The sequence below is a fragment of the Symphalangus syndactylus genome, chromosome 21 (genome assembly GCF_028878055.3).
Source record: "Symphalangus syndactylus isolate Jambi chromosome 21, NHGRI_mSymSyn1-v2.1_pri, whole genome shotgun sequence".
Taxonomy (NCBI): Eukaryota; Metazoa; Chordata; class Mammalia; order Primates; family Hylobatidae; genus Symphalangus; species Symphalangus syndactylus.
Window position 1 is genome coordinate 25313588 of NC_072443.2, and position 25120 is coordinate 25338707.

The following is a 25120-nucleotide window of genomic DNA, read 5'->3' on the forward strand; positions in this document are numbered from 1 at the left end:
ATCTTATATTTCCTGTGGCTAGTGCTTGTCCTGGCAGTAAGGATCTCCCCTGTAACAGGCCAGAGCCCTCCAAGGCACCAGACTCTTCTTACTACACAGGTACCAACAGGCTGGCAGGTTAGAGTTGGTGGAGTTTGAAGAGAGATATTTTCTCTTTGTTGCCAACATCCTGTTTACCAGAAGTGTCACCACACCATTTTCCATAAGCTGTGAAACAAAATCCATGAGGTCACTAACTTAGAAGGGAAAAAAAGTTTTCTGGGTCTTTGTTTTCTTGCTTTTGTGTAATTTATACAAGGGCATACAAGTTGATTTTAAGATGTCGAATTGGGAGGCAGAATAGTTTGGATAAGAACTTTGAAAGGTTCCTTGTGGATCCCCATTTCTGGTCATCAAGATGTGGAGGTACATTTCTTAATATTATTACATGCTGTATCTTTCAGCCTGGAGACCGTGCAAAAACATGAGAGGCGACGACACACTAATTATGGGAAGCATAATTACTGGCTGATGGACCCTGAGGCTGTGTGTAGCAAAATGAAAGGACAATCTTGCAGCAACACTTTCCCCTTGGAAGAGAAAGGGGTTTTGACTGTGATATATACTAGTATCTAGGAATGAACAGTAAAAGAGAAGCAGTTGGCTACTTGATTATAAAAGTCATAAAGTACTGGATTTGGAAAAACCTGGTTTTTATAGAAGAGATAGAATGAAAGCCTAAACCTAACATTGCATACTTAGCCCCCTGAATTAACAGATCCCAACTGAGACAAACCCCTGGCAACAGGAAATTCAAGGAAGAAAAAGTAAGCAACTTGGGCTAGGATGAGCTGACTCCTTTAAAGCAAAGGAGAGGCAGACCCCATTACCAAATACCATTTTTGCCTGGGGCTTTTGAAACACAGTGTTCCTGCCCCAGCATGGCACCTTATTGTTTTGATAGCAACCTCACTGTATTTTCACCAACTTATTACTTGAAGTGATAATATAGCCTGTCCATTTACTGTTTCCAGGCTATGATATATTTTCCTAGTGCTTTGGTTTTAAAAACAAATAAGGTTTAATTTTCTACCCCCAAAAAAAAATATATATATATGTATATATGTTAAATGACTGGATATAAGGATAAGGAAAAAAGAGGAGTCAAAGACAATTCCCAAGTTCTAATTTGTAAGTAGTGTCAATCACTCAGACGGGGGGAATACAAAAACAGGCACAAGTTTGAGAAAAGATGAGGTTCTCACTTTACAACAAGTTGAGTTTAGGACACCTGGAGCTGAGGAAAGAGGTCTGGACTAGCTGGTAGTTCACCCACTAACTGAACAAAAAACAACAACAATTTAAAAACACAGCAAAAAACAAATTAGAATCTTACTGGGACTCTTTACTTCATATTATATTTAAATTTCATGAGCACATAATCTATGTGCTAAAAATTCCTAGTGGTAAAACTATTATTCTGAGAGAATGGACTACCACACTGTTCTGATTGGAAAAAGGATAGATGTGGGATGAGGAGATTGATGAGTTTGTTGTCATTTGAAGAGAGTTTAAAGCTTCCTTTCAAAAGAGTCAAAGATATTAGAAAGCCACTCCTTTAAGTAGCCCTTTTATTTACATCTGTCAGCACAGTAAGAGACTAGTTAACCTGTACTGGGGAGGAAATCTGCTAGAATATAGAATGAGAGCAAGCTGCTTCATAAATTACTGATGCTAAGCTGTCTGACTCTAAGATTTACAGTGTTTTAGAAAAATAATTTATACCAGGTATGAGCTAGTGAGACATTTCTTCATTAAACTTGGCTTTTTATGATTTTGTCTTTTTAAAAGAAGTATTCTCTTTAAAAATTAATGTATAATATCTTCAGATGTTTTGACAAGAATTCTACTTTTATTTTAAAAATAACTGTGTTGAAAGCAGTTTTTATCTGGGTCTTGGCTTAAAGCACTTATATACTGTCATTCAGATTACAGACCATATAACCAAAGTACTGTCTCGCTAATTTAGGTTATTCTAACTGAAAATAAAGTACCTTCCCCCCAAAACATTCATTTAATGGCTGAAACTGTAAATGGTAATATATAAAAGATATTATGTTATAGATTCCTAGAGCTAATTCCTAGTTTTCAGCCCCAAACTCCCATATAATTCTTTCAAAAAACACAAAACAAAAATTGGTCTTGTTACTCTACAAAATTAAACTGAACATTTACTATTAAAAACCTAGAGGCAATATTTTAACATCATCTCCGTTTTTAAAAATTCATTTAAAATACAAGCTCACAAAAGTCAAAAGTGGTTAGGATCTAGATTAGATAACATTTTGAAACGATGTTAAAGATGAAGAAAATATTAATGCATATATATACACACACATTTATATGCATATAATACATATACACACACGTATATATATGTATCTTCATTTTAATCATAAAATAATCCCTAAAAAGATGTGTACATGTATCAAATTAAAATAAGTTAAATGTACTACTGATACTCATTTTTAAATATAATTCCATGTCAATCTGCTTAATGAAGTACAGAAACATCAGCTAACTTTGTAAATTAAGATAGGCAGCTTTAAGATTTGCTTTATAGTGTGGTATGCCTATATATGCAAATCTTCTTTGAGGTCATTTCAACAATTTTATCGTTAGGAGTACGGGATTCATATTTCAAATGTGGTGAGTTGAACAAAATCAATACTGAACAACATACCTTTCAGATAAATTAAGGCTTTGGTGAAGAGGTTCTAATTTTTGACATGTCTCTAGGCTGTCAACAGATGTCGAAGGCAATGAGTCTGATTGCACCTTGTTGGCATCACATAAATTAGCATCGTTTCTAGGTAGGGTCTTTCTGAATTTTCGTCCTAAATCCGTCCATAGGACATTCGTCAACATAACTTTGAGTTGCCTGTTATACACATAAATAATTAGTATATATGGTACTACACATTGTAGAATACATGAATTCATCACAAACTAATATCTCCAGAAATTCTAAATTTCAGTTCTTCAAGCAACTATAGTAAATACCCTAAGAAAAAAAGAAAAAATGCCTATTACCAAAGATACCTTAAAAAGTAAAGTCTGTTTCACGTAAGTTGGGATTTTCTTCAGAATTCTGTCAAGTATACTACAACTATCATTACACACATACAGCTGCTAGACTCCTGGCAATGCATTCATGTTTATTAACAATGTTAGTTGAAGGACAGTGTTCATTTGCAGATCTCATCACAGATGTAACCGCTGTTTGCGCTAAAAATGTATTTTTTGTTTTGGCATTTGTTGATTCAGAAAACATTATTAAAACTAAGTGTGCACTGCTGTATCACTTACATTCTTAAGGCTATAGAGTCTTAAGATACAGATTTAATTTTACCTTATTTCTAAAATAGGTCAACTTAAAACATTTACCTTACTGTACCTATACCAATTTCAAAAAAAAAAAAAAGACTGACAAATGCAAGCAGTTCCAGCAACAGTTTTGCCCATCATGTTTTACCCATCTTCTCATTCAATACATCCTTATGCTGAATACTTGAATAACTATGTTTAGTTCTGGAATTCCAAAAACTATGGAATATAGTTTCTGCAGTGGTGTGAATAGACTACCAAGTGCACTTAAAACAACGTCAAGTAAGGAATGGCTGAAAGTACTGGGAAATGTTTAATCAGAAGAGTGTCTATTTTACTACCTATGAAACAGTTTTAGGCACTTTTTGTTTGTTTGCTTAACAAACACAAGAATATTAAAAAACAGCAATATGTTCACATATTTTCAAGATAAAACGGGAACTCTCAAAAAAAATCACTTGTTTGCAGCAGCCACTTGAGTGTATATCCCCAGACCATCTAGCGGGAAGAGGGTACAAGTCCCCAGGGTACTTCCATAGAACACACTGAAAACTCCAAACATGTTGCACACACACAAAAAAAGTTAAGCTATTAGTTTTAAAATTATTAAAAAATAAATAAGTGACATCTCTATGGATCAATAATAATTCATTCTACAAGCACTTAACATCTTCCAGCAAAACAACTATGCTAGTATAATCTGGAGTTTCAGCTACAAAGAAAATAGTTGAGTTTTTGCCTTCATGGGGTGTACATTACAGAGAATAAACCAATTCATTATTTAATTAGAATTCTAATATGTGCTATGAAGAAGAAATACAGATGCTGCATTTCTTCTGAGCCAAGTTTCTGAGAATATGACCTTGAAGCTGAAGTCTCAAAGAAGGACAGGCACTACCCAAAGGAAACAAGTAAAAAATGGAGAAAGGTCCAAAAAACAGGACAAAATGCAAATGTATTGAGTAAAGCTTCTTCAAAGAAATTAAAGGACTTACCTGACTCATTTACTTAGAATAAAGAGGTAATGTGTCTAAGAATGGGCAGTTAGGCAGGACTTAGCAAACCATATTAAGGATCTGAGACTTTATGTCAACAACAATGGAAATCCACTAGTCTTAATTAGAAAACAGTGAGATCAGAGCTACATTTTTAAAAGATCATTCTGATGTTTATGAAGAATAAAATGGAAGTGCTAGGAATAATGGGGAATAAAAATTAATTTACGGAGATGATGACTTTATCAGAGGTAGTTTAGTAGAATGGTGGGAGCAGAAACCAGAATACAGTGGGATCAGTAAAGGGAAAGGAGCAAAGGGATAGAGCAAATCAAAGTAGTTGAGAAACATGGTTGTGAAAGTGGAAAGTAAGACAAGACCTGAAAATAGACGTGAGAAGCAGGAAAGGTTTTTAGTCAGTTATTGGTTGATTAGTTAGTTTAAGATAGAGATTTGTGTAAGTTTAAATGCTTATGGGAAGCACGTAAGGGTTGAAGACACAGAAGGCAGGATAATTAACACAGTAAGTTTCCTAAGAAATTGCATAAGTGCTAATATTTATTGAACATGTACTATATACCAGGCACTGTGCTAAGCATTTTACAATGATTTATTTCATTTAATCGTCACAACCACTCCATGAGGGGCTTACAAATTATTCTTCTCATGCAGTTGAGGAGACCAAGATAGACTGATTAATATCTAAGTAAAACGAGTGAGTAGTGAAAACGGGATCAATATCTAAGTAAAACGAGTGAGTAGTGAAAATGGGATCCAGAACCATACACTCTCAAATTTCTTGCCAGCATTCTTAACTGCTTCACACTACACTGGTTTATGATAGGAGAAGAGGCATTCCAACCAAGACCTTCTCTTAAAAGTGATAGGAAAGATAAAGGAACATAGGTCTGAAAAAAGTTTTCAAATAATCATTGTAGAGAGGGGGTACACAAGCTTACTAAAGAAACACAGTAAGGCTGTCTTACAGTTAAGAAATCCCTGTGAGATTAACGCATGTATAATGCCACAAATATCCTTTTTTCCTGCAAACAGATAATTGAGCTCACAGATGCAAAGAGGAAAAGGTGTCTTTACAATGAACAGATCTGGCAGGCACCATCTTACGCAAATGATCAAACATAGGACTACTAAGAGTGAAACAACCAGAAATTATGTTATCCCCTGATATGTGCAATAAGAAGTACATGACATCAGGTATGAAATATTCCTGCCAAAAACGTAACCTGGACCTAATCATACGGGCAAGCCCAGAAAAATAATAAAAATATAGACTGTGAGGCATTCTACAGAACGACTGGTCTGGACTCCTCAAAACTCAATGTGATGGTTAAAAGGGAAAGGGCACAGCAGGTGGGAACTCTTCTAGATTAAGAGACTAATGGGGTATAATAACCAAATACAATGCATGAATCTGAATTTGATTCTATTAGGCAGGCACAAAAGTAACTGCGGTTTTGGCCAAATAGATTTAAAAATAAATAAATAAAAGACATTTTGGGAACACTCGGGAAATTCTGATTGTGGACTTCATAGCAGATGATGATATGAAATTACTGTTAATTTTCTTGATAGTATATTATAATTGTTATGTAAGAGAATGTCATTGTTCTTAGGAAAAGCAAGCTGAAGTATCTGAAGATAAAATACCATGATGCCTGCAACTGACTCTCAAATGGGTCCCCCAAAAATGTATGTATATGTGTATGTATATATATATGTATGTGATGCCCATCTATATACATGCATAAAGAGACACCGAGAGACGGCAAATGTGCCAAAATGTTTAAAGACTACCAGTCTATTATTTATAAGTTTTACAACTGTACAATTTAAAATTCTAAATGACCAAATAAAAATGCAAACAAAACTTTAAGGAAATTTATTTTAAGGATAAAATGTAATTAAGTCTAATGGAAAAACTATATGACTTAGGTATTTGCTAAATTATTGGGGAAATTAGTATCTCAATGGTAATTTTAATAATTTCAAATATGAGACTATTCAATGCTGGAAAAAGCCATTTTTCTATTCACTCAGACCAAATAAGAATTTATGTTGGAAAATAACAAATCATTGGTAATTTTACTGATTATTGTAATAATGAGGCTCTAAATGAGATGGGCAATTTGGCTTCTCCAGGAAAATACTTATTTCACATTTGGCTTTATTATAATTTGTCTGACTAAAAATATCCAGCAACAGAAGTCAGTAATCTTTTTCCCCCAAACTAGTAAGGTGAAAAAATTCTAAACATCTACAACATTTAAGTGTCATAAGATTTCTCTGTATACCAGAAGTGAAACTTAAGAGTAAAGAACAACATTCAAACCAGGCAAAATAAAACCTAAATTTAGTATTTTGGGATATATACTTAGGTAACAATACTATCCAACAAAAATAAGAAAGTAATTACTTTGAAAGTTAGGTGAGTGGTTATCGTTAAAGCAGGGGTCCCCAGCCCCCAGGCTGCCTTGTACCAGTCTGTGGCCTGTTAGGAACTGGGCCACACAGCAGGAGGTGAACGGCGGGCGAGCGAGCATTACCACCTGAGCTCTGCCTCCTGTCAGATCAGCAGCAGCATTGGATTCGCATAGAAGCACAAACCCTGTTGTGAACTTCACATGCGAGGGATCTAACTTGTGCACGCCTTATGAGAATCTAATGCCTGATGATCTGAGGTGGAACAGTTTCATGCCTAAACCATTCCCCACAACACCCACCCACCCCCACTCTCAACCCCATCGTGGAAAAATCATCTTCCATGAAACCAGTCCCTGGTGCCAAAAAGGTTGGGGACTGCTGCTTTAAAGGGTTATCATTTGCAGGGGTTGAGAACTTCTGGGGCAGTTTTCTGTTTTGTACCTCAGTGGTGGTTAAAATCTACCTTATTAAAAATACATTAAATTTAATGAATAATTCATTGAACTGTTTACCTTTTAGTCATTTTTTGTTAGTTACATTATATTTCACAGTAAAAATGAAAAGTAAAAGGCAGCTAAACAGAGAACTCCACCTAACCCAACAATCTATCTACTTAGGTAGGCTGGTTCCTGTTACTTGCCTAAGCTTTTTAGAACCATCCAATTATCTATTTATAAAATGTCCCTTTGAAAGCTCCAAACCATTATACTCATACTCACTTAATTTTTTATGAGGGGAAATGATCATTGATCCATATACTCAGATTCTTTAAAAAAATCGCATTCCTAAAAAATAAGAAATATACTGTATCTTTTCTATTTTATATATGAGAAATTTTATAATTGTAGGAAGACCCAGCATAATCACAGCAGAAAAAAAATAACATTTTTTTGCCTATGAATAAAAAAAAATACACTGGTTTTCCAGAAAACCTCAATTTTTAAAAATTTTTCAACAAAAGTAGTTTATCAATGAATACATAAACATGACTTAATTATATAGCTTGGCCAAATAAATTCAGAAATCAGAAAAAAGAATTCTCCCTCAGACTTGGAGTCCTACATTTTGATTCTGGAAAATAAACTAACAATTGGGATGAAGGCATTGTTTTCATGTCTTTTGTGATAATTTTATTTAGGGTATTTCTTGTCCTTCAAAAAAAAAAAACGGACAAAACATTTGGACACTTCACCAAAAAAATGCACAAATGCCCAACATGCATACAAAAAGACATTCAATATCATTAATCTTATCTTTCTGGTCTTTAAAAGAAGTTTTAAAAAGGAGGAAGGAGCAAAAGAAATTCAACAGATATTCTAGAGAAGATTTTTTAAAGTTCAATAAAGCACATGAAAAAATGTTCAACATCATCAGTCATCAAGGAAATGCAATTAAAACCACAGAGATACTACTACACCTCCATTAGAAAGGATGATAATAAAGATGACTATATAAGTGTTGGCAGGGGTGTGGAGAAAACGAAACCCTCCTACATGGCTAGTGGTGGGAATGTAATATGGCACAATCACTTATGGCAGCTTGGCAGTTTCTTACAAAGTTAAGAATGCACCTACCATATGACCCAGCAATCCAACTCCTAGGTATTTACCCAAAAGAAATGAAAACAGGCTTCCAACACAATGGCTGACTAGACACAGCCAGGTGGAATAGCTACCACCAAGGGACCAAGATGATGGGTGCACTCCTAATAGATATTCAGAGGGAAGGCACAGAGACTGGATGGAGGGAAGACACAGAAGCTAGGCTGAAGAGGGAGGAAGGTGGGAACCTTGCACAGGCTTACCATGTACCAGGACTCATTCATAGACCCCAGTGACTCTGGGAGGCAACGGGTGAGTTGAACTGGCAAGGAGCAATCCACTCTCCTGAAGGGTCTCTGGAATCCTAGTAGGAGGAGACCCCTCAACCATCACGGACACTTCAGTTGGCAGGGAGAGCTGCTTAGAGAAGTGGTAGGGGCAGCACACCAGCTGATGTGGAGCCCAGAAGGTTTGGTGTGGGAGAGTCTGTAGCAGAGCATGACCAGTGAGGGCCATCCCTCTAGGCTTGACTTGCTCCCATAAGACAGGGAACTGTTGGACCTGAACTCTGCAGGGTTGTCTTGCCTATCAAACAAGGCCAGTCTGACCTGACCATCCTTGGTCTGTGGCCACTCCCAGAGCCTGGTGGTGTCTACTTGCAGGGCAGCATTTGGTGCCCTGGGGTCCTGTATCACTGGAGGACCTGCCTAACAGACAGAGAGCTCCAGTGGGGTGGCCCCCAAAACCATGCACAAGCCTGCCACTCCCTCCACACACCACAGCTTCCCGGTGGCCCATGGCAACCCACCCCCAACCCCCGCACATTGCTTTGCTGATGTATATGTGTGCAGGAGGGTTTTGCTTTCCTTGCCCCAGCAGCATGTGACTGTGCATGCACCCTGCCCTGCCACAGTGTGAGTGCAGTCCACCCGGCTCCAACTGACCACCATTGCAGTGCAAACCATGGCGATCACAAAGCCAGCCAGCCTTGCCCCTGGAGGTAACTCACCCTTGCACCAACACTGCCAGGAGGTGAAGCCAGGCACAAAGAACAGCACACCTTCCCCCCACCCTGAGCAACCACCCCTGCCTACAGCGCACAGAGAAAGCACAAAGACCTGCACCCACCAGCACCACCACACCCGTGCCAACACCACCAACAGCACAACCACACACACAGTCACCAGCAGGGACTCCTGCTCCTCCCCAGCCACATTGCCACTGCCACTGTGGTGAACACTCACATGAAGACAGGCACCCTGGCGCCCACTAGCACCTTGCCACAGCCAACGGACATGCACTAGGCCACACTGTGTGGTACGGTTTGGCTGTGTCCCCACCCAAATCTCATCTTCCCACATGTTGTGCAAGGGACCTAGTGGGAGTTCACTGAATCATAGGGTCAGTTTCCCCATACTGTTCTCATGGAAGTGAATACGTCTCATGAGATCTAATGGTTTTATAAAGGGAAACCCCTTTCACTTGGTTTTCATTCCCTCTTGTCCACCACCATGTAAGACGTTCCTTTCACCTTCTGCCATAATTGTGAGTCCCCCCACAGCCACATGGAACTGTGAGTCTATTAAACCTCTTTTTCTTTATAAATTACCCAGTCAGGGGTATGCCTTTATCAGCAGCCTAAGAACACACTAATACATTGCCACTGCTGCTGGCACATGCAAATGAGGATACATCCAGCTGCCACTGCACTACGAAATGCTTTGGCTGACACCACCCATTGGAGAGTAGTGACCAGCAGTCCAGGAGCACCTCAGCCCCCCAACACAGTGGATGCCTGACCTTGAGGTACCAGAGAACAAAGTCGGGGTCTGATACAAGTCTCACAGAGTTAGAGCACACAGTCCAGGAGGAGTTGGGAGCTGAGCGCTGGTACCCTAAAATCTTCCAGAAACAAAGCCAGTTGGCTGACTCCACCTTTTACCACAATCAAACCCTCAAAGTCATCAAATAAGATAAAAGAAAAAGACTCTACCCAAAGGTTAGCAACTTCAAAGATTGAAGGAACATAAGCCCACAAAGATGAGAAAGAACCAGCAAAAGAACACTGACAACTCAGAAAGCCCGAGTGCCTTCTTTCTTCCAAAGAACCGAACCATCTCTCCAGCAAGGGTTCTGAACTGGGCTGAGATGGCTGAAATGACAGAAACAGAATTCAGAATATGAGTAAGAATGAAAATCATTGAGATGCAAGAGTATGTTGAAAACCAATCCAAGGAAGCTAAGAATCATAATAAAAAAAAAATGCAGGAGCTAACAGACAAAATAGCCAGTACACAAAGAAACCAACCAACCTGATATAGCTAAAAAAAAATACAAGAATTTCATAATGCAATTGCAAGTATTAATAGCAGAATAGACCAAGTGGAGCAAAGAATCTCAGTGCCTGAAGACTGACTTTCTGAAATAAGACAGTCAGACAAAAATAGAGAAAAAAGAATGAAAAGAAACAAATGAAACCTCTGAGAAATAAAGGATTATGTAAAGAGACTAAATCTACAACTCACTAGTGTACCTGAAAGAGATGGAGAGATGGTAACCAACATGGAAAACATATTTCTGAATATCATCCATGAGAACTTCCCCAACCTAGTGAGAGAGGCCAACATTCCCCAACCTATCATTCATGAGTTCTGTCACTCATAAGAACTTCTCCAGCCTAGCTAGAGAGGCCTAGCAGAGAACCCGAGTAAGATATTTCACAAGATCATCCCAAAGACACATATTCATCAGATTCTCCAAGGTCAAAATCAAAGAAAAAATGTTACAGACAGCTAAAAAGGTCAGGTCACCTACAAAGGGATGCCCATCAGACTAACAGCAGACATCTCAGCAGAAACCATAAAAGTCAGAACAGATTGGGGAACAGTATTCAGTGTTCTTAAAGAAAATAAATTCTAACCCAAAATGTGATATGCAGCCAAACTAAGCTTCATAAGTGAAGGAGAAATAAGATTTTTTTTTTTTTTTTGAGATAGAGTCTCACTCTGCTGCCCAGGATGGAGTGAAGTGGCACCATCTTGGCTCACTGCAACCTCTGCCGCCCAGGCTCAAGTGATTCTCCTGTCTCAGCCTCCCGAGTAGCTGGGATTACAGGCACCCGCCACCACGCCCAGCTAATTTTTTTTATTTTCAGTAGGGATGGGGGTTTCACCATGTTGGCCAGGCTGATCTTGAACGCCAGACCTCAAGTGATCCTCCCACCACAGCCTCCCAAAGTACTAGGATTACAGGCGTGAGCCACGGCACCTGGCCTAATAAGACTCTTTTCAGACAAGCAAATGCTGAGGAAATTGGTTACCACACGACCTGCCTTGGAAGAGCTCCTGAAAGCAGCACTAAATATGGAAAGGAAACAATGTTACCAGCCACTACAAAAACACACTGAAGTACACAGACTAGTGACACTATAAAGCAACTACAGAAACAAGTCTGCATAATAACTAGCTAACATCCCCAACTCATTCAATGAGGACAGCATCATCCTGATACAAAAACTTGGCAGAGACAAAATGAAAAATTTAAGGCCAGTATCCTTTATGAACATCAACGCAAAAGTCCTCAACAAAATACAGGCAAATAAAATCCAGCAGCGTATCAAAAAGCTTATTCACCACGATCAAGCAGGCTTTACACCTGGGATGAAATGAGGGTTCAACATATGCAAAACAGAAATTTGAGGCCAGGTGCAGTGGCTCACACCTGTAGTCCTAGCACTTGGGGAGACCAAGGCAAGAGGATTGCCTGAGCTCAGGAGTTTGAGATCAGCCTGGGCAACAGGGCAAAACCCTGTCTCTACTGAAAATACAAAAAAAACTACCCAGGAGTGGTGGTGCACACCTTTAGTCTCAGCTACTCGGGGAGCTAAAGCACGAGAATCACTTAAAGCCAGGAGGTGGCGGTTGCAGTGAGCCCAGATAGCACCACTGAACTCCAGGCTGGGTGACAGAGCAAGACTCTGTCGCCAAAAAAAAAAAAAAAAAAAAAAAAAAAAAATCTGATTCATCACATAAACACAGCTAAAGACAAAAACCACGTGATTACCTCAATACATGCAAAATTAAATTTCTGTGGGACCTGGCAAAATGCACCTCTGCTTTCATTCAGGTACAATGCCTCAGCACAGAATTTCCTTTTTCTTTTTTTTCTTTTGAAGAAAAGAATATCAAATAAATTTTTTTTTTCTTTTTTTTTTTTTTATTATACTTTAGGGTTTTAGGGTACATGTGCACAATGTGCAGGTTTGTTACATATGTATCCATGTGCCATGTTGATTTCCTGCACCCATTAACTCGTCATTTAGCATTAGATGTATCTCCTAATGCTGTCCCTCCCCCCTCCCCCCACCCCCCAACAGTCCCCGGAGTGTGATGTTCCCCTTCCTGTGTCCATGAGTGCTCATTGTTCAATTCCCACCTATGAGTGAGAACATGCGGTGTTTGGTTTTTTGTCCTTGCGATAGTTTACTGAGAATGATGTTTTCCAGTTTCATCCATGTCCCTACAAAGGACACGAACTCATCATTTTTTATGGCTGCATAGTATTCCATGGTGTATATGTGCCACATTTTCTTAATCCAGTCTATTGTTGTTGGACATTTGGGTTGGTTCCAAATCTTTGCTATTGTGAATAGTGCCGCAACAAACATACGTGTGCATGTGTCTTTATAGCAGCATGATTTATAGTCCTTTGGGTATATACCCAGTAATGGGATGGCTGGGTCAAATGGTATTTCTAGTTCTAGATCCCTGAGGAATCGCCACACTGACTTCCACAATGGTTGAACTAGTTTACAGTCCCACCAACAGTGTAAAAGTGTTCCTATTTCTCCACATCCTCTCCAGCACCTGTTGTTTCCAGATTTTTTAATGATGGCCATTCTAACTGGTGTGAGATGGTATCTCACTGTGGTTTTGATTTGCATTTCTCTGATGGCCAGTGATGATGAGCATTTCTTCATGTGTTTTTTGGCTGCATAAATGTCTTCTTTTGAGAAGTGTCTGTTCATGTCCTCTGCCCACTTTTTGATGGGGTTGTTTGTTTTTTTCTTGTAAATTTGTTTGAGTTCATTGTAGATTCTGGATATTAGCCCTTTGTCAGATGAGTAGGTTGCAAAAATTTTCTCCCATTGTGTAGGTTGCCTGTTCACTCTGATGATAGTTTCTTTTGCTGTGCAGAAGCTCTTTAGTTTAATGAGATCCCATTTGTCGATTTTGGCTTTTGTTGCCATTGCTTTTGGTGTTTTAGACATGAAGTCCTTGCCCACGCCTATGTCCTGAATGGTATTGCCTAGGTTTTCTTGTAGGATTTTAATGGTTTTAGGTCTAACATATAAGTCTTTAATCCATCTTGAATTAATTTTTGTATAAGGTGTAAGGAAGGGATCCAGTTGCAGCTTTCTACATATGGCTAGCCAGTTTTCCCAGCACCATTTATTAAATAGGGAATCCTTACCCCATTTCTTGTTTTTGTCAGGTTTGTCAAAGATCAGATAGTTGTAGCTATGCGGCATCATTTCTGAGGGCTCTGTTCTGTTCCATTGATCTACGTCTCTGTTGTGGTACCAGTACCATGCTGTTTTGGTTATTGTAGCCTTGTAGTATAGTTTAAAGTCAGGTAGCATGATGCCTCCAGCTTTGTTCTTTTGGCTTAGGATTGACTTGGCGATGCAGGCTCTTTTTTGGTTCCATATGAACTTTAAAGTAGTTTTTTCCAATTCTGTGAAGAAAGTCATTGGTAGCTTGATGGGGATGGCATTGAATCTATAAATTACCTTGGGCAGTATGGCCATTATCACGATATTGATCCTTCCAACCCATGAGCATGGAATGTTCTTCCATTTGTTTGTATCCTCTTTTATTTCATTGAGCAGTGGTTTGTAGTTCTCATTAAAGAGGTCCTTCACATCCCTTGTAAGTTGGATTCCTAGGTATTTTATTCTCTTTGAAGCAATTGTGAATGGGAGTTCACTCATGATTTGGCTCTCTGTTTGTCTGTTATTGGTGTACAAGAATGCTTGTGATTTTTGTACATTAATTTTGTATCCTGAGACTTTGCTGAAGTTGCTAATCAGCTTAAGGAGATTTTGGGCTGAGACAATGGGGTTTTCTAGATATACAATCATGTCATCTGCAAACAGGGACAATTTGACTTCCTCTTTTCCTAATTGAATACCCTTTATTTCCTTCTCCTGCCTGATTGCTCTGGCCAGAACTTCCAGCACTATGTTGAATAGGAGCAGTGAGAGAGGGCATCCCTGTCTTGTGCCAGTTTTCAGAGGGAATGCTTCCAGTTTTTGCCCATTCAGTATGATATTGGCTGTGGGTTTGTTGTAGATAGCTCTTATTATTTTGAGATACGTCCCATCAATACCTAATTTATTGAGTTTTTAGCATGAAGGGTTGTTGAATTTTGTCAAAGGCCTTTTCTGCATCTATTGAGATAATCATGTGGTTTTTGTCTTTGGTTCTGTTTATATGCTGGATTACATTTATTGATTTGCATATGTTGAACCAGCCTTGCATCCGAGGGATGAAGCCCACTTGATCATGGTGGATAAGCTTTTTGATGTGCTGCTGGATTCGGTTTGCCAGTATTTTATTGAGGATTTTTGCATCAATGTTCATCAAGGATATTGGTCTGAAATTCTCTTTTTTGGTTATGTCTCTTCCAGGTTTTGGTATCAGGACGATGCTGGCTTCGTAAAATGTGTTAGGGAGGATTCCCTCTTTTTCTATCGATTGGAATAGTTTCAGAAGGAATGGTACCAGTTCCTCCTTGTACCTCTGGTAGAATTCAGCTGTGAATCCATCAGGTCCTGGACTCTTTTTGGTTGGTAAGCTATTGATTATTGCCACAATTTCAGAACCTGTTATTGGTCTATTCAGAGATTCAACTTCTTCCTGGTTTAGTCTTGGGAGGGTGTATTTGTCGAGGAATTTATCCATTTCTTATAGATTTTCTAGTTTATTTGCATAGAGGTGTTTGTAGTATTCTCTGATGGTAGATTGCATTTCTGTGGGATTGGTGGTGATATCCCCTTTTTCGTTTTTTATTGCATCTATTTGATTCTTCTCTCTTTTCTTCTTTATTAGTCTTGCTAGCGGTCTATCAATTTTGTTGATCTTTTCAAAAAACCAGCTCCTGGATTCATTAATTTGTTGAAGGGTTTTTTGTGTCTCTATTTCCTTCAGTTCTGCTCTGATTTTAGTTATTTCTAGCCTTCTGCTAGCTTTTGAATGTGTTTGCTCTTGCTTTTCTAGTTCTTTTAATTGTGATGTTAGGGTGTCAATTTTGAATCTTTCCTGCTTTCTCTTGTGGGCATTTAGTGCTATAAATTTCCCTCTACACACTGCTTTGAACGTGTCCCAGAGATTCTGGTATGTTGTGTCTTTGTTCTCGTTGGTTTCAAAGAACATCTTTATTTCTGCCTTCATTTCATTATGTACCCAATAGTCATTCAGGAGCAGGTTGTTCAGTTTCCATGTAGTTGAGCGGTTTTGACGAGTTTCTTAATCCTGAGTTCTAGTTTGATTGCACTGTGGTCTGAGAGACAGTTTGTTATAATCTCTGTTCTTTTACATTTGCTGAAAAGAGCTTTACTTCCAACTATGTGGTCAATTTTGGAATAGGTGTGGTGTGGTGCTGAAAAAAATGTATATTCTGTTGTTTTGGGGTGGAGAGTTCTGTAGATGTCTATTAGGTCCACTTTATGTAGAGCTGAGTTCAATTCCTGGATATCCTTGTTAACTTTCTGTCTCGTTGATCTGTCTAATGCTGACAGTGGGGTGTTAAAATCTCCCATTATTATTGTGTGGGAGTTTAAGTCCCTTTGTAGGTCACTGAGGACTTGCTTTATGAATCTGGGTGCTCCTGTGTTGGGTGCATATATATTTAGGATAGTTAGCTCTTCTTGTTGAATTGATCCCTTTACCATTATGTAATGGCCTTCTTTGTCTCTTTTGATCTTTGTTGGTTTAAAGTCTATTTTATCAGAGACTAGGATTGCAACCCCTGCCTTTTTTTGTTTTCCAGTTGCTTGGTAGATCTTCCTCCATCCCTTTATTTTGAGTCTATGTGTGTCTCTGCACGTGAGATGGGTTTCCTGAATACAGCACACTGATGGGTCCTGACTCCTTACCCAGTTTGCCAGTCTGTGTCTTTTGATTGGAGCATTTAGCCCATTTACATTTAACGTGAATATTGTTATGTGTGAATCTGATCCTGTCATTATGATGTTAGTTGGTTATTTTGCTTGTTAGTTGCTATAGTTTCTTCCTAGCCTCGATGGTCTTTACAATTTGGCATGTTTTTGCAGGGGCTGGTACCGGTTGTTCCTTTCCATGTTTAGTGCTTCCTTCAGGAGCTCTTTTAGGGCAGGCCTGGTGGTGACAAAATCACTCAGCGTTTGCTTGTCTGTAAAGTATTTTATTTCTCCTTCACTTATGAAGCTTAGTTTGGCGGGATAGGAAATTCTGGGTTGAAAATTCTTTTCTTTAAGAATGTTGAATATCGGCCCCCACTCTCTTCTGGCTTGTAGAGTTTCTGCTGAGAGATCAGCTGTTAGTCTGATGGGCTTCCCTTTGTGGGTAACCCGACCTTTCTCTCTGGCTGCCCTTAACATTTTTTCCTTCATTTCAACTTTGGTGAATCTGACAATTACGTGTCTTGGAGTTGCCCTTCTAGAGGAGTATCTTTGTGGCGTTCTCTGTATTTCCTGAATCTGAATGCTGGCCTGCCTTGCTAGATTGGGGAAGTTCTCCTGGATAATATCTTGCAGAGTGTTTTCCAACTTGGTTCCATTCTCCCCGTCATTTTCAGGTACACCAATCAGACGCAGGTTTGGTCTTTTCACATAGTCCCAAATTTCTTGGAGGCTTTGTTCATTTCTTTTTATTCTTTTTTCTCTAAACTTCCCTTCTCTCTTCATTTCATTCATTTCATCTTCTATCAGCGATACCCTTTCTTCCAGTTGATCGCATCTGCTACTGAGGCTTCTGCATTCTTCGCATAGTTCTCGAAACTTGGCTTTCAGCTCCATCATCTCCTTTAAGCCCTTCTCTCCATTGGTTATTCTAGTTATCCATTCTTCTAATTTTTTTTCAAAGTTTTTAACTTCTTTGCTATTGTTTTGAATTTCCTCTCGTAGCTCAGAGTAGTTTGATCGTCTGAAGCCTTCTTCTCTCAACTCATCAAAGTCATCCTCCATCCACCTTTGTTCCGTTGCTGGTGAGGAACTGCGTTCCTTTGGAGGAGGAGAGGTGCTCTGTTTTTTAGAGTTTCCAGTTTTTTTGGTCTGTTTTTTCCCCATCTTTGTGGTTTTGTCTACTTTTTGTCTTCGATGATGGTGATGTACAGATGGGTTTTTGGTGTGGATGTCCTTTCTGTTTGTTAATTTTCCTTCTACCAGACAAGACCCTCAGCTGCAGGTCTGTTGGAGTTTACTAGAGGTCCACTCCAGACCCTGTTTGGCTTGGTGTCAGCACCGGTGGCTGCAGAACAGTGGATTTTCGTGAGACCACAAATTCAGCTGTCTGATAGTTCCTCTGAAAGTTTTCTCTCAGAGGAGTACCCGGTTGAATGAGGTGTCAGTCTGTCCCTACTGGGGGGGTGCCTCCCAGTTAGGCTGCTCAGGGGTGAGGGACCCACTTTAGGAGGCAGTCTGTCCGTTCTCAGATCTCCAGCTGCGTGCTGGGAGAACCACTACTCTCTTCAAAGCTGTCAGTCAGACAGGGACATTTAAGGCTGTGGAGGTTCTCGCTGAGTTTTTGGTTGTCTGTGCCCTGCCCCCAGAGGTGGAGCCTACAGAGGCAGGCAGGCCTCCTTGAGCTGTGGTGGGCTCCACCCAGTTCGAGCTTCCTGGCTGCTTTGTTTACCTAAGCAAGCCTGGGCAATGGCGGGCGCCCCTCCCCCAGCCTCGTTGCCACCTTGCAGTGTCATCTCAGACTGCTGTGCTAGCAATCAGCAAGACTCTGTGGGCATAGGACCCTCCGAGCCAGGTGCGGGACACAATCTCCTAGTGTGCCGTTTTCCAGGCCCGTTGGAAAAGCGCAGTATTAGGACGGGACTGACCCGATATTCCAGGTGCCGTCTGTTTCCCCTTTCTTTGACTAGGAAAGGGAACTCCCTGACCCCTTGCGCTTCCCGAGTGAGGCAATGCCTCGCCCTGCTTCGACTCACGCACAGTGCGCTTCACCGACTGTCCTGAACCCACTGTTAGGCACTCCCTAGTGAGATGAAACCGGTACCTCAAGCAGAAATGCAGAAATCACCCGTCTTCTGTGTCGCTGGGGCTGGGAGCTGGAGACCGGAGCTGTTCCTATTCGGCCATCTTGGCTCCACTGCCTAAATTTTTTTATTATTATACTTTAAGTTCTGGGGTACATGTGCACAACGTGCAGATTTATTACATAGGTATACATGTGCCATGGTGCTTTGCTGCACTCATCCACTCATCATTTACATTAGGTATTTCTCCTAATGCTATCCCTCCGCCAGCCCCCACCCCCAACAGCCCCTGGTGTGTGATATGCCCTGCCCTGTATCCATGTGTTCCCATTGTTCAACTCCCACTTATGAGTGAGAACATGCAGTGTTTTGTTTTCTCTTCTTGTGTTACTTTTGTGAGAATGATGGTTTCCACTTCCATCCATGTCCTGGCAAAAGGACGTGAAATCATCCTTTTTTATGCCTGCATAGTATTCCATGGTGTATATGTGTATATGTGTATATGTATATGTGCCACGTTTTCTTTATCCAGTCTATCATTGATGAGCATTTGGGTTCGTTCCAAATTGTGAACAGTGCTGCAATAAACATACATGTGCATGTGTCTTTATAGTAGAATGATTTACAATCCTTTGGGTATATACCCAGTAATGGGATTGCTGGGTCAAATGGTATTTCTAGTTCTACATCCTTGAGGAGTCACCACACTGTCTTCCACAATGGTTGATCTAATTTACAGTCCCACCAACAGTGTAAAAGTGTTCTTATTTCTCCATATCCTCTCCAGCATCTGCTGTTTCCTGACTTTTTAATGATCACCATTCTAACTGGCGTGAAATGGTATCTCATTATGGTTTTAATTTGCATTTCTTTAATGACCAGTGATGATGAGAATTTTTTTCAGAAGTTTGTTGGCTGTATAAATGTCTTCTTTTGAGAAGTGTCTGTTCATACCCTTTGCCCACTTTTTGATGGGGTTCTCTTTTTTTCTTGTAAATTTGTTTAAATTCTTTGTAGATTCTGGATATTAGCCCTTTGTCAGATGGATAGATTGCAAAAATTTTCTCCCATTCCATAGGTTTCCTGTTCACTCAGCTGATAGTTTCTTTTGCTGTGCAGGAGCTCTTTAATTAGACCCCATTTGTCAATTTTGGCTTTTGTTGCCATTGCTTTTGGTGTTTGAGTCATGAAATCTTTGCCCATGCCTATGTCCTGAATGGTATTGCCTAGGTTTTCTTCTAGGGTTTTTATGGTTTTAGGTCTTACAGTTAAGTCTTTAATCCATCTTGAGTTAATTTTTGTATAAGGTCTAAAGAAGGAGTCCAGTTTCAGCTTCCTGCATATGGCTGGCCAGTTTAACCAACACCATTTATTAAATAGGGAATCCCTTCCCCGCTGCTTTTGTCAGGTTTGTCAAAGATCTGATGGTTGTAGATGTGTGGTGTGATTTCTGAGGCCTCTGTTCTGTTCCATTGGTCTATATCTCTGTTTTGGTACCAGCACCATGCTGTTTTGGTTACTGTACCCTTGTAGTATAGTTTGAAGTCAGATAGCATGATGCCTCCAGCTTTGTTCTTTTTGCTTAGGATTGTCTTGGTTTTGCCGGCTCTTTTTTTGGTTCCATACGAAATTTAAAGTAGTTTTTTTGCAATTCTGTGAAGAAAGTAATTGGTAGCTTGATAGGGATAGCATTGAATCTATAAATTACTTTGGGCAGTATGGCCACTTTCACAATATTGATTCTTCCTATCCATGAGCATGGAATGTTTTTCCATTTGTTTGTGTCCTCTTTCATTTCCTGGAGTAGTGGTTTGTAGTTCTTCTTGAAGAGGTCCTTCACATCCCTTGTAAGTTGGATTTCTAGGTATTTTATTCTCTTTGTAGCAGTTGTGGATGGGAATTCACTCATGATTTGGCTCTCTGTTTGTCTGTTATTGGTGTATAGGAATGCTTGTGATTTTTGCACATTGATTTTGTAACCTGAGACTTTGCTGAAGTTGCTTATCAGCTTAAGGAGATTTTGGGCTGAGATGATGGGGTTTCCTAAATATATAATCATGTCATCTGTAAACAGAGACAATTTGACTTCCTCCCTTCCTATCTGAATACCCTTTATTTCTTTCTCTTGCCTGATTGCCCTGGCCAGAACTTCCAATACTATATTGAATAGGAGTAGTAAGAGAGGGCATCCTTGTCTTGTGCCAGTTTTCAAATGGAATGCTTCCAGTTTTTGCCCATTCAGTATGATATTGGCTGTGGGTTTGTTATAAATAGCTCTTATTATTGAGATACGTTCCATCGACACCTAGTTTATTGAGAGCTTTTAGCATGAAGGGCTGACTTTTGTGAAAGGCCTTTGCTGCCATCTATTGAGATAATCATGTGGTTTTTGCCATTGGTTCTGTTTATGTGATGGATTACGTTTATTGATTTGTGTATGTTGAACCAGCCTTGCATTCCAGGGATGAAGCAGACTTGATCATGGTGGATAAGCTTTTTGAAGTGCTGCTGGATTCGGTTTGCCCATATTTTATTGAGGATTTTCATACCGATGTTCATCAGAGATATTGGCCTAAAATTTTCTTTTTTTGTTGTGTCTCTGCCAGGTTTTGGTATCAGGATGATGCTGGCCTCGTAAAATGAGTTAGGGAGATTTTCCTCTTTTTCTATTGATTGGAATAGTTTCAGAAGGAATGGTACCAGCTCCTCTTTGTATTTCTGATAGAATTTAGCTGTTAATCCATCTGGTCCTAGACTTTTTTTGGTTGGCAGGCTATTAGTTATTGCCTCAATTTCAGAGCCGGTTATTGGTCTATTCAGAGATTCAATTTCTTCCTGGTTTAGTCTTAGGAGGGTATATTTGTCCAGGAATTTATCCATTTCTTCTAGATTTTCTAGCTTATTTGCATAGAGGTGTTTATTCTCTGATGGTAGTTTGTATTTCTGTGGGATCAGTGGTGATATCCCCTTTATGATTTTTTATTGCGTCTATTTGATTCTCCGCTCTTTTCTTATTAGTCTGGCTATTGGTTTATCTATTTTGTTGATCTTTTCAAAAAACCAGCTCCTGGATTCACTGATTTTTTGAAGGGATTTTGTGTCTCTATCTCCTTCAGTTCTGCTCTGATCTATTTCTTGCCTTCTTCTAGCTTTTGAATTTGTTTGCCCTTCCTTCTCTAGTTCTTTTAATTGTGATGTTAGGGTTTCGATTTTAGATCTTTCCTGCTTTCTCTTGTGGGCATTTAGTGCTATAAATTTCCCTCTACACACCGCTTTAAATGTGTCCCAGAGATTCTGGTATGTTGTGTCTTTGTTCTCATTGGTTTCAAAGAACATCTTTATTTCTGCCTTCATTTCGCTATTTACCCAGCAGTCATTCAGGAGCAGGTTGTTCAGTTTCCTTGTAGTTGTGCGGTTCGAGTGGGTTTCTTAATCCTGAGTTCTAATTTGATTTAACTGTGGTCTGAGAGATAATTTGTTGTGATTTCTGTTCTTTTACATTTGCTGAGGAGTGTTTTACTTCCAATTATGTGGTCAATTTTGGAATAGGTGCAATGTGGTGCTCAGAAGAATGTACATTCTGTTGATTTGGGGTGGAGAGTTCTGTAGATGTCTATTAGGTCTGCTTGGTTCAGAGCTGAGTTCAAGTCCTGGATATCCTTGTTAACCTTCTGTCTCATTGATCTGTCTAATATTAACAGTAGGGTTTTAAAGTCTCACACTATTATTGTTTGGGAGTCTAAGTCTCTTTGTAGGTCTCTAAGAACTTGCTTTATGAATCTGGGTGCTCCTGTAGTGGGTGCATATATATTTAGGATAGTTAGCTCTTCTTGTTGCATTGATCCCTTTACCATTATGTAATGCCTTTCTTTGGTTTTTCTGATCTTGGTTGGTTTAAAGTCTGTTTTATCAGAGACTAGGATTGCAACCCCTGCCTCTTTTTTTTTTTGCTTTCCATTTGCCTAGTAGATCTTTCTCCATCATTTGAGGTCAAGAGATCGAGACCATCCTGGCCAACATGGTGAAACCCTGTCTCTACTAAAAATAGAAAAATTAGCTAGGTGTGGTGGCATGGGTCTGTAGTCCTAGCTACTCGGGAGGCCAAGCAAAGAGAATTGCTTGAACCCAGGAGGCAGAGGTTGCAGTGTGCCGAGATTGCACCACTGCACTCCAGCCTGGTGGACAGAGCGAGACTCCATCTCAAAAAAATAAATAAATAAATCATCATCCCTGAAATCTGCCTTAGACTCTACCTTTCCAGTACATGCATTTGTTACTTGACAAGTGGCCAAATACTAAGGAAAGCAGTTTTTGAAAGAAAAGGAGTTATCTTATTCTTTGAAATTAAAAGGGGATTTTGTCTTACACCTTAGGTACCAGCATGGCCACAGCAGGGTAGAGCACCAAAGAGGCTCTTGGGGTCCCTAATTCCAGGACGTGACCCTATGATAGCACTTTTGGACCTGACCTGGAGCAGAGGGGAGCTCGCTGCCCTAAAGGTTGAGTCCCAGGCCAGGCACCATTCACAACAAGCCAACTTAAGAGACTTCGGGCCTTAAGGGAAATCGTAGGTAGTCTGGCTGTACTCCTTGTGGCCTGGAGTAGCAATGGCTATGGGGTGAGGCTCTTCTGCTTTTGGGAAAGGGAGGGAAGAGTAGAGAGGATTGCATCTTGTCCTTTGAGTGCCAGCTCAGCCACAATACAATAGAACACCAGGTAGACTTCTAAGGTTTTTGACTCTAGTCCCTGACTCCCAGACAGCACTTCTGGACTCACCAAGGGCTTGGGAGATCTTGCCATCCTGAAGGGAAGGACACGGGCCTGGCTGGCTTTGCCACTTGCTGATCATAGAGCCCTGGACCCTTAAGCAAACATAGGCAGTAGCCAGGGAGTAGTGACAGCAGGCCTTGGGAGAGACCCAGGCTGTGCTGGCTTCAGGTCTGACCCAGCACAGTCACAATGCTGATGGCCACAGGGGTGCTTAAGTCACTTCACCCCCATCTTTAGGTGGCTTGGAATAGAGACTGTATGTTTGAGAGAAAGTAAGGGAAAAGAACAAGAGTCTCTGCCTGGTAATCCAGAGAATTCTCCCAGTTCTTGTACAGACTATCAAGACAGTACCTCTATGAGTCTGTAAGAATCACAGCATTACTGAGCTGGGGCGCACCCTAAAGCTTAGAGCATAACACCCAGCTCCTTTCAAATATCTGAAAAGCCTTCCCAAAAAGGATGGCTACAAATAAGCATAGATAGAGAAGACTACAATAAAAACCTAACTCTTCAATGCCCAGACAATGAAGAACATCTACTAGCATCAACATCACCAAGGAAAATAATCACTGGAAGCTACAAAACTCACTGGTAGTAAGTACATAGAAAAACGAAGAATATCATAACACTGTAACTGTGGTGTGTAAACTACTCTTATCCTACGTAGAAAGACTACATGATAAACCAACCAAAAGTAATAACTATAAGAACTTTTCAAGAGAGTCAATACAATAAAGATATAAATAGAAGCAACAAAAAAGTTAAAAAGCAGGGAGACAAAGTTAAGGCTTAGAGTTTTTATTAATTTTCATTTGCTTGTTGTTTATGCAAATAGTATTGTTATCAGGTTAACATAAAGGGTAATAAGATAGTATCTGCAAGCCTCATGGTAACCTCAAACCAAAAAACATACAATGGATACACAAAAAATAAAAAGCATTAAACCAAATCATATTATCAGAGAAAATCACCTTCACTAGAGGAAGACAGGAAGGAAAAAAAAAAAAACAAGAAAGAGAATACCACAAAACAATCAGAAAACAATTAACAAAATGGCAGGAAATGAGTTCTTACTTATCAATAATAACATTGAATATAAATGGACTAAACTCTCCAACTTAAAAACATCGACTGACTGAATGGATGAAAAACCCATTGATCTGTTGCCTACAAGAAACACACTTCACCTGTAAAGACACACATAAACTAAAAATAAAGGGATAGAAAAATGTACTCCATGCCAACGAAAACCAAAAAAGAACAGGAGTCATTATACTTCTATGAGACAAAACAGATCTCAAGACTGAAATGATAAGAAGAGACAAATGGGTCACTATATAATGATAAAGAGGTCAATTCAGTAAGAGGATATAACAATTTAAAATACATAGGCACCCAACCCTGGAGCACCCAGATATACCAAGGAAATAATATTAGAGCTAAAGTGAGAGATAGACCCCAATAAAATAATACCTGGAGACTTCAGGACCCCACTTTCAGCACTGAACAGATCTTCCAGACAGAAAATCAACAAAGAAACATCAGACTTAATCCACACTATAGACCAAATGGATCTAATACATATTTACAGGCTATTTCATCCAAGAGCTGCAGAATACACATTCTTTTCCTCAGCACATAGATCATTCTTAAGAACAGACCATATGTTAGGTCAATAAGCGAGTCTTAAAAACTTTCCAAAAAACTGAAATAATATCAAGCATCTTCTCTGACTACAAAGGAAAATTAGAAATCAATAAC

General features: G+C 39.6%; 1 protein-coding gene across 14 annotated transcripts in view; it reads right to left on the reverse strand.

Moving 5' to 3' along the window:
* The window catches only part of SENP7 (SUMO specific peptidase 7), a 199126-nt gene that overhangs the window by 97543 nt on the left and 76463 nt on the right, over positions 1 to 25120 (reverse strand). For 8 of the 14 annotated variants that reach the window (XM_063629970.1, XM_055259053.2, XM_063629969.1 and 5 more), the window contains one exon: positions 2723 to 2920. The exons of the other annotated variants lie outside the window; for them this stretch is intronic. In XM_063629970.1, coding sequence (XP_063486040.1) covers positions 2723 to 2920 — 198 coding nt within the window. The remainder of the gene's footprint in view (positions 1 to 2722; positions 2921 to 25120) is intronic. 14 annotated transcript variants of the gene reach the window in all.